This window comes from Dermacentor albipictus, chromosome 10 (assembly GCF_038994185.2).
Source record: "Dermacentor albipictus isolate Rhodes 1998 colony chromosome 10, USDA_Dalb.pri_finalv2, whole genome shotgun sequence".
Lineage (NCBI taxonomy): Eukaryota > Metazoa > Arthropoda > Arachnida > Ixodida > Ixodidae > Dermacentor > Dermacentor albipictus.
The window spans coordinates 97339062-97352900 of record NC_091830.1 but is presented as its reverse complement, the minus strand read 5'-3'; the positions used below and the strand labels follow the sequence as shown (position 1 = coordinate 97352900).

Here is a 13839-nt window from a genome sequence, read left to right as displayed (position 1 = left end):
TCTGACAAGTTCGAAGGTACACGAAGGGCGCTGAAACTCCAGAGTGTCGACGCGCACGCGTTCATCATGCAAAGACAGAATTTCGCTGTTAGATTGCAATTGGCGAATTCCCGGCTATTCGAGACAGCGAACGTAAAGCTTGCATTTGGGGCACTACAGCCCTGCGTCTCTTCCTCCACCTTGTGCTTGAATGCGCTTAAAATAATTAACGAGTTGACGTACTAACAAGGCGATGTCGCGGGACGACCAGACGTCCACGCTTGCAACGGTGTTCCCGTTGTCATTACACGACGCGTCTTCAGCACCTCAAGTGCACGGCAGTGACATAGTAGATCGGACGGAGTAGGCAGGCCTTCCTTTAATATACAAAAATTGTAGACATCTTCAGCGGTCCCCTTCAGAAGATGTACGACCTTAACTTCATCCGATATGGCCGTATTCACAATTCTGCACCACAGTTTCAATACCTCTTCAACGCAAGTTGTGCATGCTTCTCAGGGCAACTGTGCTCTACGCGAAAGCGTATGGTCAGCCTTCTTTCTTTCTTGAAAGTCAGCCTCCGAAGCAGCTCTCGATTTCGTCAACGAACCTTTCCACGTTGTCATCGTGCATTCGCTATTGTCGCTGTTATAGCTAAGTGCGGTTCCGATGAGAAAGAAAGCGACGTGAGCAAGTTATGAGTTGTTATCGCTTAGCCGTTGATAATGCTTCAGCCTGTCGTTAACGGCCTCTTCAGCTTTGCCGGAAAAGGTGCGCCGTTCTTTCTAAAGGCCCGCTTATAGTCCGACGTTATGGGCGCGCGGGCGAGCGTCGTTCGCGGTCAGTCACGCTACGTCGGTTGTGCTGCGCCAGCCGAGATGCCATCCCCTCTATACGCGGCGTGCACGCCGATGGCCGCGCCACTGGTGGCGGCCTTGCGCAGAACGCATGGGAGAGGAGCGAGCCGCGCGCCGTAGCACGCCGTAGTTTGTTGCGTCGCTGATAGTGCTTCTCCGCCTTATTTGTGTTTTCAGAGCAAAATAGGCAACACCCTTCGCATGTGTGGGATGGCCAAAGCTTCCGAAGAATGTCGAAGAAAAATTGTTGCAGGGTGGGGGGCTCAAATACCGGCGAAAACGTGCCGGCGATACGGTTCCAATTATTCCCCGCAAAGCCTCATCAGCAGGAGCAACGGTGGCAATGGAACGTCGCTTCGGCGCGAAATTTCTTGTTCTCATCCTTTCCTTTGTCGCTTCGGTGTCTTTTCTTTTTTATTATTATTCTTTACTCGATTGTTGTTAGACGCGTAAGCGACGAAGTTCGTCTGCAGTGCAACATGCGGTTTAAAGGCATTTCTAAAGTTCGGAATGCCGTTTGCCGCTTATATTGTTTTCCGCTTCTTTACCGCGTTGGGCTAGCTAGGAAGCACGACTGCACGAGCGCATTGTATTGTATGTTAAAGCTACAGAAGTTTGCAAGAACTGAAATTGTTAGTTTTATGTGGCTCGGTAAATCCTCGCACCAGCTGTCACGCACTTCATGTTTTTACATCGATTTTATGCGTGGCTTCGCACATGTTTAACTGTTGCTAGTTGCTTCATGCATAACTCTTGATTCTTTTAAGCTGCGAGGTTTTCACCCTGCCTCGTTTGTAAAGGGTATAAATCACGCTGTGTCTTATCGGAATGACACCAAGCAAGTGCTTCTTTAACAGCTTTATTCATTTCGCCCGAGGGCATCTTAAATATTCTGGCTTTTTGGGAAATGTGTTTAGAAAATAGGTAGCTCAGGGCGAGAATTGCTAATAGTTCCTGCATATGGTATTTTTGTTACATTTTTCGCTGATCCATTTTTCGCTGAATAGTTCGCGTCACGTTTGGTAAGTCATCACACATTGATGCTTTCTGAGCAGACTTAACACGCCGAGTGATTTGTTTGTTTCACAACGTAGTCGCTTCTTGCAAGTGAATTTTGTACTCAACTGAATTCTTATTATGCTTACGCCGCATAGGACTAAATTCGGCCTTGCCGCCAGCGCTGGATCTAATTTGACTGGCGCTGCTCTGCCTTTAAATATATCATGTGGCACCTCTCTCTAGTAACATTTAAAAAAAACTACTGCAAAGTTAGTCAGACTATAGCTTTGTACGTTTCCAAGCAGCTCCCTTAGGGAATTTAAAATTGCAAAAACTGCAGCGCGAACGGCAGTTCATCGGCGGTACAGCGCTAACACGCGCTTTTATTAACCCGTGCGTTTGGTGGCTTCGTTGACTATGTAGTGTACGCGTTTCTATCAATAAATCCGCAATTATTCTTCTTCAGGCGACTTTCACTACACTTATTCGGCGGCGTCACATGTATTCATCGGCAGAATAATCACAACGGCATATGCAGACATCGCACCGTGCGGATTTGTTATCTAAGTCTGCACTAACGACGGGTGCTTATTACCGAGGTACAGAAGCAGCTTTACGGCAAGGGTAGAATTTAAAAAAGAAAACACGGTCGAGACATCGCATTAGTCAACAAAATTTGTCGGCTAGTTTACATGAGCTCCACTTCATGTAAATGGTCTTCATGGCGTTTGTCTGCGGGACGCACCTGGCGCGTATGTGGACCATGTTGCCCCAAACACCGGTAACATCTTGTTCATACCCGCTCCCACAGAGGTCTGCGTCTTCCCTACAGCTGTCACCGCAGAAGAAGCAGTCTGGCGCCCGAATAAAGGACAAATCGCAGCCGCGAACTTCAGTCACCCTTGCTGCAAAGCGTTGTCGTCTGCTACTGCTCCCACGCGTATTGTTGGAAGCGCCCGCTAGGTGGCTATCAGTGGCGCCTCTATAGGCGGTGCACGCGGCCTATACTTCAACGCGCGCGCCGTCGGCTGCTATCTTCGGAGCATGCGCAGAGCGTTCGCCAAGTCGCGCGCCGTCCGCAAAAGCCGTCAGCGGAGTTGTGTAGGCGCCTTTTTCTTCGCGCGCAATGCATTGTGGGTCGACGCGGTTGGCGGCGCCGGCGCGCGAATGGAGCAGGAGCCAAATATGCGCCGAGCTCGTCGGGGCGCGCTGGCAGCCGCCGGTTACGTCGGCGCTGCAGTGCGTCGGACTATAGAAGTTGTTTTCGCCAACGTAACGTAGCTTGCGCGCGCGCGTTACGTCGGACTATAAACGGCCCTTTAAAGGGAAGCTGAAACACTTTTCGAAAAAAATGAGTTCTCTGCGGCATTCTACAGTTTTGAGTCCCCTGAACACGAATATATCGTTCAAAAAGGGCGGAAACAAGCGCAAGCGGCTGTTTTTTCATGAAAACGCGCACCAGCGCCTCAGGGTATCGCGCGAACGCCGCTGTTGCCTGTGATTGGTCGGAGCAGCTGTGACGTCAGTGGCGGCAGTCGCCGGTCGGCGCCGCCGTTTCAGAGCGTAGCACGCTGTTCTGTTCTGGCTGCATAGCTGAGTTGTAAGCATTATGGAACGTTCTCGCTGTCTCGGACAGCTTGTATTTTCGCCGTACATGTTCGAACCGACAGCCGATACGGAAAACGATGGCGGCAACGGCGGCAACGACGATGTTGAGTGTACCAAAAGCGAGAGCGATGTGTACACCTTCTCGCGCGCTGGAAATCTTAGCTGTTACGTATGCTTTTTTTTTCATGTAGCTGCACGTTCCAATGACGGGATAAAAAATGCGCTAAAGTGTCACTGGGAACTTGCTGCTGGAAGATTGCCGAAGCCCTAACTTCTCATTATATTGTAAACACAGGTACAATTCCGCGATGTCAAGCACCTTGCCGCTGCTTGTCGGAAGTCCCGTGGTTTTCTGAGCGTTGATACACGATCGCGAACATAAGTGCCGCGTTTCAAAGCGCGCTCATGCAGTGCTGCGAGGTACAGTCATGGAAGTTGCTTATCATACACATCCAGATCGAGATGGTCAGGGGGATTATAAGTGCAATATTCAGAATATGGTTCGACGACTTTGCGATTGTGGCTCGATCAAGAATCGGTATGCGCGCTCCATGCTAGTGTTGACATAAAGATATTAGGCAGTTTTAGCACCGCCGTGTGGTAAACATGATAACTGCAACCGTACGTCGAATGTCACTAGGCAAGCCTATACTCCAATTTATACCTCAGGTGCAACGCTCTGGAAGCTACGCACGAAGTCCGGTTACCAAAATTTATTACTGCGCGCGTTTCCGTCTATGGTTCGCAGCGTGCCAGCGGCATTTGCTCGCGCGAGCATGAACGTGAAGCTGCCGCGACGGGCTGCAATTAAAGAATGCCGAAAAGAAAATTGATTTAAAAGAACGTGTTAGCAGCCGTATAAGTACACGGATTGTTTCTATGGGTAAATTCTTTTTTTTTCATTCAGAACTGAGCTTATATATGAAAAGTTTTCTCAAAAATCGGGTCAAGAAACACCGAACTTTTCTAAGTGCGAACGCAGCCACTGCAAGAAGTATCTCAAGCCTCCACAGCGTTGCACCTGATGTATGAAACGGAGTATAGCAACGCTAGCAACAACGCGTTTCCGCATTTGTCGTAAGGCTATCCGGCTATCGCGGAAATGGTCCGAGCACAGCACAGTTGATTTCGTCGGCACGAACTTATCTCTCCTCACCGCACTGCGCTGCAAGCTTCTTGTCCTTCGGGAACCTGTGAAACACCACATCGTCTCGCCCGCGTGTGTTCGCGCAGCCGATTGCTGCACAGAACGAGGGCATGTTGGGCGCCCTTGGCTGTAGGCACTCACGCAGCACAGAAGGAAAGAACAGTTTACGAAAATCGCAAAACAAACGTGAGCGGCGGCGGCGGCAAATCTCTCGTAGCGTCGTTCAGTAAAGCGCAGGACGGAAAGAGGCATGCCAGCGCATGCCAGCACGCCGGTCCGGCAGCTCGGTCCCCGCCAGTGACGTCACTCTCGCCGGTTCTCTCCTCTGGTAACCTCCTCACCCGGCGCTCCGGGAAGATATGGGGGCGTGTCCGCGGGGGTGATTTAGAAAGCGATTTCCGCCCCTTATATTAACAAAACGAAGAAAAAATTTCGGAACCGTAAATTATTAGGTCTGTTCTTCCCAATCCCAGCAATTCATGGAAATTGAAAACCGCTTCAGCTTCCCTTTAAAGGCCAAGATATAGTCCGGCGTTCTCGGCGTGCCAGGCCGCGGCAGGCGAAGTCGGATACGCTGCGCTAGCGACGCCAGGGGTGCAAGAAATTTGCTTCCTCTAGAATTCGGCGTGCGCGCGCAGCTCGAGGCTGCCGCCATCTGTGCGTCCAGGAGCGCAAATTCATCGCCGCGGCGAACAGCTGTTTACATGGCGCATGCGCGTCTTGCATATACCCTCGCCGTTCGGGTAGCGAGCGCGCTTCTCGTTCCGCGCGCTGTTTGTGCGCTAAGATGAAAACTTTTGCGGGATGGCGTTAACTTGTCCTGACAGCCAGAAAAAAAAAACATAAGGTTTTACGTGCGAAAACCACTTTCTTTCTGACCTGGGGTTCTTTAACGTGTACCTAAATCTAAGCACACGGGTGTTTTTCGCATTTCGCCCCCATCGAAATGCGGCCGCCGTGCCTGACAGCCAGAGCATCGCACTCATATTGCTTGTACTTCGGCTACGTCAAAAACGGAAGCGGACCATGTATGTACATGCGAAAGCTATTCGACAAGCGCCCTCAACTCGGGGACTACCACCAGCTAGTACAGGAGCTGCGAAATGCAGCTTACCTGTGGCGAGACCACACTGCTTTCGTATAGCTTCCCACGCGTTGTTCTTGCGCTCTGTGTCGCGGTAGCCCATGCGTTTCACATCGTATACACATGGAATGTTGCAAATCGCTTCAAGCAGGCGTCCTCACCCGCGCTGTCATCCCACACGGATGTTGAAAAAACCACAGCCACACTGTCAGTACGCGCACCGCAGGCCGCCATTCTGCCTTCTGCTCGCTGCCGCTGCAGCGCGCAGTGCATTCTGGTCTAGCGGCAGCCACGTGAAATAGAACACGCTCTATGTCCGCGCCGGCGGCGCTGTGCTCGCCAAGCGCGCCTGGGCACGCCGGCTACGCCGTGACGCCGGACTGTAGAGTGCGCGCTTTTTACCGACGTCGCTTAACCGCGCCGCTCGTGGCCGCGCGCGCGCGTTACGCCGGACTATATCTTGCGCTTTTAAGGGATCCAGCAGATGACTTGCCTTGGCGCTCACTGTCATCTTGCATGCTTGCGTCATGGCTGTCGCCAGTTGCTTGTGGTTCGTTCATGTCCCTGTCTTCAGGCGGTAGCGATCGTTCAGCACCGTCCACCAAATCTTTCGGTACGGATGACATGTATTTCTTGCCAAGAAGATCGAGGGGGCCTATACAAGATATTGCAGGCAGTCGGGCAATTGCTACACTACGCGCAGTTTTTCCATGTCTTCTTCGGCGGCGCCTCGCCGCCTAACAATATATATATATATATATATATATATATATATATATATATATATATATATATATATATATATATATATATATATATATATATATATATATATATATATATATATATATATTGTTACGGAGCGATCCATATCTCAATGAGCGCAAGGTTTGGCAGAGTGGTGAAGGCGACGTTGCGGACTCTTGCACGTTTGCTGGATCGGACTTGTCTTGCCCAAGTTCTGTTTCTAAATATTTTCAAACATGTCCTTCACCTACGTCTCGCCTCCATTGCGCTCTGGTGGAATTGCTGGGAACGTCACGCCTTGCAACGGAACTCCGCAGTGGCCGTCGTGTTGGAGATATGCCTGCAATGGTGGAAAACTCGGCGCCTACGTCAGCGCCCGCCACTACAACGCCCATGCTTGTGCAACTCCGAGATCTGGGCGTGTTCTGCTGTTCCGGTGAAAAGGAGTTGAAGACTTGGTGGCGGAGTGTGTGAGTGCTAACAACCAATTTGACCCTACCCAGATATTGGTAAATGTTATTTTCTACCTCAGAGGCACTGTCAATATATGGATAGATAAGCACGAAGCTGAGACCGAGAGCTGGGCACTTGAAAACAAAAACTACGAGAAACCCGCCGTGGTTGCTCAGTGGTTATGGTGTTAGGCTGCTGAGCACAAGGTCGCGGGATCGAATCCCGGCCACGGCGGCCGCATTTCGATGGGGGCGAAGTGCGAAAACACCCGTGTACTTATATTTAGGTGCACGTTAAAGAACCCCAGGTGGTCGAAATTTCCGGAGTCCTCCACTACGGCGTGCCTCATAATCAGAAAGTGGTTTTGGCACGTAAAACCCAATAATTTCATTTCAAAAACTACGAGATTTGTTTGGGAAGCCCATTGGCCAGAAGATCACCCCGAAAAAGTTGTTCGCGTCGCGTGCACGTACGTCTAAGAAATTTTACGTCTCGTACATTGAAGACGTGTTATCGTAATGTGGAAAGGTTGATGCCGAAATGCTGGAGGACGACGATGTCGGGCACATCTTGAAAGAGATCACCGACAATGCCTTCAACTTTTTAGAGTCGCCGCCTTTACAAAGGAGTGCCTACGTTTTGAGAAGGCTAAGAGCCGGCGCATTCGGCATGCGTTTGCCAGTCTGCCCAAACGGCGGCAACGTTCTCTTGCGAAGACCACACGGCAGCACAGCCCCGAATTCCACCACATCAACTTACGCGGATTCTACTCTGCGAACTTGAGGCGATGACCCCTTCCCCAGTTCACGCCGGGGATTCGAGCTCGATTACGACTCCATTCTTTCAAGGCAATCTCCGCCAGGAGCTTGCCGACATGGACATTCACCCTGTGTGCACCGTGGCCAGCCTAGCACAAACTTCTAGGCGTCCGCCCTTATACTATAGAGAGCGGCGATTCGCTACGCGGTCTCGCGCCCTGTTGCGTGGACAGCTAATGATGACCGAATGATATGGTTTAATTGTCACCGTATCGGCTACGTCGCCTGTTACTGCGCGACCCGCTGGTCATCGCCGAATCCAATGCCGCCTACGCCTTACCGCACACCGCACAGGAACCGCTTCCCACCTTCAAACTAGTCATATTTCAGCAACGCCGATGCTCCCACAAGAACTAGTCGCACCCCATCGCCGCGTGGAACCAGCCACGCTCGCCTCTAATCAAACGCTCGTAGTGTCGCTCGCTGCTGGCTAGCCGCCCGCTGCGGACCCGCACGTTAGCGTTCGTAGCGTAAGTGCTGATGTACAGGTTTTCTAAATCAACTGACTGCAAAATAATGAAGAAGGCAAAGCATGATCCTGATCATCTTCAAAACCACCAGAAGTTAGAGGATAATGACTTCCAAAGCCTACTGTAGTTCGCCAACTAAATTTTGAGGAAGTGCTTCGATGAGCCAGATTTATTCAACCACGTTCTTTGGACGTAGCAAGCTACCTTTACGAGAAATGCACACGGCGAACTAAATAACGCCCGTTATGGGGGAGACCAGAACCGGAGCTGGTTGCGGCAATTATACCACCAGCACAAATCTTTGTTTAATGTCTGGTGGAGAATTTTAGACCGTAGGATTACTTGCCCAGTCTTCTACGACCACTGGCTGAATGGACTGGGCTAACTCGAAGGAATTTCGAAAAGTCCATTGGACGGTTTTTGCAATGACTTGCCCCTGAAGGGTCTTCGTGACACATGGTTACAGCATGATGGTGTGTACGCTGCCCTCCCCCCCCTCCATAGGAGCAGTCAAACTCGAAGATGTCTTGATATTACCTTCCAAGGACAGTGAGTTGGGCGGCACGGTCTAGTGTAATCGCCCGCAAAGTCATAGGACATCCCCTCTCTCGACATCTCTTGATGCGGATGCGTCAAAGACCGCGTATGTCGAACCGATAGCACGACACCAGATGCACTAAAAAGTGGAATTGCGCATGTTTGCAGCAAAAATTCCGATGTCCTCAGAAGCGCAGGGGCAGACGTATTGAATCGGCGGCAGTGCTACATCGCTTCAGAATTCTTGTTCGAGCACATCTTGTAATGTGGAAAAAATAAAGGCATGCGCCCGCAACACGCATTTCGAAAAGCATATATGTGCGCTGCATATGTCATTCATGACGCGTGCTACAATTTCTGTCATGAAGTTTTTCCGCAACACAGCACGAACCTGAAGAACCTGATGGCCTTGCTCCGTTTCTTTTTGTTTTCTGCTAATTAATAAATCACATAATTCGCTTTTCATTTATTTCCTCTGAAATTCTTTAGCCTAATGGCCTGGCTCCTATTTTTGCACTCGAGAAATAAAGCAATGTTGTGCTCTTCTTTACACTCTCAATTTAAGCCTGGCCCATATTAAGCTATCTTGCACGATGAGCGTGCGTGGCCGTGCCGGCCAGGTGGTGTCTTATTAGTTAAATAGTTTCATAAAATAATTACTAGAGTGAACTGTGGCGCTGCGATCGTCTGGTTGGTCTGATCTTCGGACTCGTGGATTCAGACGTTCTTGTATATATGCTTATTCCGCTTTACATATCCACATTGTCCTAAATATCTAACTGATGTATACTTTTCAAGTGTAGAATACTCTGTTAACAAGCGCAATTGCTACCAAGTGCCGCGGCTCAACCCATCGACGTGGTTAAATTGAAACGCACCAATCTTCTCAACATGCTGGCTTGCTCGGAAGAAATTCATAAGAGCGCTCTATCCCTCTTGTACATGCTTGCGTTGTTCATGGCCTAATGGTTTCAACATCGGGCCTCGGTGCAAGAGCTCCCATGTTGAAATTCTGCCATCGCGCAATTTTATTGACGTTTGTGTATTGATTACTTAGTACTTTGTTTAAGAATGCGAACTGAGAAAGCCGCGGAGCCCTTTGAAGCCAGAGTGAGAAATTTTAGTAAAATTTATGTAAGTAAATGTTATTCTCGCAATTAAAAACTATGGGGTTTAACGTGCCAAAGCACTTTCTGATTAGAAGGCACGCCGTAGTGGAGGACATTGGAAATTTCGACCACCTGGGGTTCTCTAACGTGCGCCTAAATCTAAGTACACTGGTGTTTTCGTATTTCGCCGCCATCGAAATGCAGCCGCCATGGCCGGGATTCGATCCCGCGACCTTGTGCTCACCAGCCCAACAGTATTCTCCAATTGCCCATAATTCTAAAATGTAATGTAACTTGCGCTTTTATTGGAATTTTCATTGCGAGCAACCTAAAACCTCATTTACAAAGTTGCCTTTTAATCGACTTAGATCGTCTTTGAAAAGGTAGTCTATGAAAAGGTACTTGCTTTCGTACCTTTATTTAATGTTTACTCAGACCTTCGTTGTCTCTATTCATTTCCCCTCATCATCATCATCATCATCAAGCTATTTTAAGTACACTGCAGGACGAAGGCCTCACCTTCGGATCTCCAATTACCCTTGTGCTGCGACAACCGCTCCCAGCTTGCGATAGCGAACTCCTCAATTTCATCACCAAACCTAGCCTTTTTGCCCTACTCGACTGCGTTTCCCTTCTCTTGGCACACATCCTGTAACCATAATGGCCCATCGGTTAGCTAACCTACGCCTTACATGACCTGCCCAGCTCCATTTCTCTCTCTCAATGTCAATTAGAATATCGGCTATGCCCGTTTGTTGTTTGATCTAAACCGGTCTCTACCAGTCTCTTAACGTTACGCCTGCCATTCTTCGTTCCCTCTTTGAACGGTCACTAACTTGTTTTCGAGTTTCTTTGTCAGCCTCCAAGTTTCTTCCCCATTTGCTAGCACCGGTAGAATGCACTGATTGTACAGCTTTATTTAGTGTTAATGGTAAGCTTTCAATAACGATCTCCCCATGTCTGCCATATGAGCTCCAACCCAATTTTCTTCTGTAAATTTCCTTCCCATGATTAGCGCCTCCTGTGAGTAATTGACTTCGGTACAAGTATTCCGTCGCAGGCTGTAAAGGCTGACTGGCGATCCTGAACTCTTGTTTCCTTGCCAGGCTCTCGATCATTATCTTTATTATCTGTATATTATTCTTCAACGCCAGTCTCACACCCTCTTTGTTAAGGTCCTTAATGATTTGTTGTAACTCGTCCCCAGCGTTGCTGAATAGGACAATGTCTTCTACAAAGCGAAGGTTGCTGAGATATTTATCGTTGATCCTTACTCCTAAGCAGTCCCAATTTAATAACTTGAATACTTCTTAGAAGTATGCAGTGAATTGCATTGGAGAGATTGTGTCTCCTTGTCTAACCCCGTTCTTTATAGATATCTTCCTACTTTTCCTGTGGAGAATTAGGGTAGCTGAAAAGAAGCACTCACACAGTTCTTACTTTCGGGCCTTCTCCTGAATGTGTATCACTGTCATGTATGTATGGTATTTCGCATTTATAATAATAAACTTCAATCAAGTTTATCAATATATTTCAATCAACCACTGTTTCCTCTAATTATTATTTTATGAAACTGAGATAATAGAGCATTCTCTTGCGTGCTTCGTCCGGCTGTGCTTTTTGTGTTTTCTCGCCATCTGCCACTTTCACGGGGGCATCTATTAAAAGAAGGAATCTTTTCCCCCAAAGCTAGCTGGAGTCGACCATCCGCCACCTACATCGCTCCAGATGGAAGATATCGCCAGTGGAAGCGTGGGGCTCACCGAGTCTGCCGATAGCACCACAGAAGAGGCATGGGAATGAGAGGGTGGATTCGCAGTATTCAGAGGTCGTGGTATGAAAAGGCAACTTGGCCGGAGATCAGCACGGTGTGACTGGACGATGACTAAGGACGCCCAGTAATTTATGATACGGTAGATGGCTACATCGACAAGTGACAACTTGAACAGTCTTACTAGACAATTCTAAAAAGAATTCTTCAACTACAGAGCACCAGGCCAGTAAATTAACCTGGAATCAACTCTCGCAATAAAGTAGTTACAGTTGATGCGACAAGTGCAACCACACTAGAGAATTCGAAGGGATGTCAGACACTTTAAGAATTCCCGTGCGCCCTTTAAAAGTGTGTGAAGGATACCTCAATTGGCGTTATTTCTGACGCCGATTCTCAAATCACGGAGGAGAATCTAACCAAACTTGTGACATCAACAGTTCGGGTATTGAATTGCCGTCGTTTCAGACAGTCACATTGCATCAAGCTAATGTTTGACTCAGCTTCTTTACCAGCATGGTTTAATGTGGTGTATTGAGGCATCCTGTGCGGCCATACGTGCCAAAGCCTCTAGAACGTCGCATATGCCAGCAAGTAGGTTACTTGAGTGCAGTCTGCAAGAATGTCATGACATGTGAACGATGCGGTGGGAGTCACCAAATGTATTAACTGTCAACGGGATGCACCAGTGTCCCAAGCATGCTAAACCACATGACTCGGCCTCCTCCTTGGGGCAGACATTAACGCTCCTCAGACGCTCTTGGGCTACTCCCACACACTCAAACCTGGCAGCCTTCTCCACTGTCTTGCCCTGGAACGCCACCTCAACCATCTTAATACCCCTGGCTCCCCTACTCGAGCGGGCAAGCGCTCCATGGCACCCGACCTCACTTTCTCGTGGGGCTCCCTTTCCTTTCACTGGCAGGTCAAAGCCGAAACCCTTCTCAGCGATAACTTTTTCATTCATATTAGCACACCTTTTTCCCACATCCCTCGATGGCACCCAGAAACTCATACTGGCCGTCACACATTTCGCACTAACCTTTCCGCCTGTTTTGAATCTTACGACGAGTGGACGTCGCGTATCACCGCAGCGGTTTCCACCAGTAGCCGTCACGTTCACTCACGTCACCCGATCTCAGACCCGGATCTTCATTTTCTCCCTCTTAGGGCGTCGCTGTAAAAGTCTTCAACGTTCCTTCCGCTCCCAACGGCCAAAATACCAAACTTTTCTTCCGGATTGCTGCTTTGCGGGCCGAGATAGTCACCCATGGCGCATCCCTTGAGCATTCCCGTTGGAGTGCGCTTTGTGAAGACTTCGAATCCGCATTGCATTGGTCCGTTTTTAAATCTCTCGTAAGTGCTAAGCCTGCCTTTGCTCCCACTCTAGCAAAAGCCCTCACTCAGGGGACTCCGTCCGAGGTCTTTGACAAGCTAACTTCTGTGTATCTCTCGCCCCCTCTCACACATTCCTACCCAGCCTACTTGAGCGATCCTGTCCCAGACCGAGACCGCCTTTTCACTCTCCGCAGCTCGAAGTTGCCCTGCCTGCTATTGCTACTCGCTCGGCCCCTGGTGAGGAGCCATCACATACACCACACTCTCTAACCTTCCTGGCCATGCCAAGAAATTTCTCCTACAGACTTTCAACAATGCCTGGGACAGCAGCTGCTTGCTGAGTTCTCGCCCATCCTCCCTTATTTCTATGATCCCGAATCTGGGCAACCCTCCCTCCCTTTCTAACCTTCGCCCTATCTACCGGACGCCGTGCGCTGGCAATACCCTCGAGCGAATGGCTCTAAATCGTGTTTCTTATTTATAAATAAATAAATAAATAAATAAATAAATAAATAAATAAATAAATTGCGTTCACTTGTTTGTATCCGCAAAATAAAGGTACATGAAAGGATATCACGATTGTCGGTATTCGTTCAACTAAATTATGTTTTAGTTTGGTTCACGTGCAGCTACCGTGGTTCTTTAGTGGCTATGGTGTTAGGCTCCTAAGCACGAAGTCGCCGGATCGAATCCCGGCCACAGCAGGATTCATTATGATTTTGATGGCGCAGAAATGCGAACACGCTCGTTTACTTAGATTTAGATGCACGTTAAGGAAACCCGGGTGGCCCGAATTTCCCGAAGTCCCTCCCTACGGCGTGCGTCATAATCAGATCGTACTTTTGACACTTAAAACCCATAATAATAAAAAAAGTTTGCTTTACGTGCTTTTGTAAAACTGAATATTTAATTGCAACACTCT

At 48.8% G+C, this 13839-nt stretch overlaps 1 protein-coding gene across 6 annotated transcripts in view; it reads left to right on the top strand.

The window, feature by feature from the left end:
- Positions 1–13839, top strand: part of LOC135897288 (probable cytochrome P450 12a5, mitochondrial) — a 189120-nt gene that overhangs the window by 43944 nt on the left and 131337 nt on the right. For 4 of the 6 annotated variants that reach the window (XM_070526523.1, XM_065425892.1, XM_065425891.1 and 1 more), the window contains one exon: positions 6739–6891. The exons of the other annotated variants lie outside the window; for them this stretch is intronic. In XM_070526523.1, coding sequence (XP_070382624.1) covers positions 6739–6891 — 153 coding nt within the window. The remainder of the gene's footprint in view (positions 1–6738; positions 6892–13839) is intronic. 6 annotated transcript variants of the gene reach the window in all.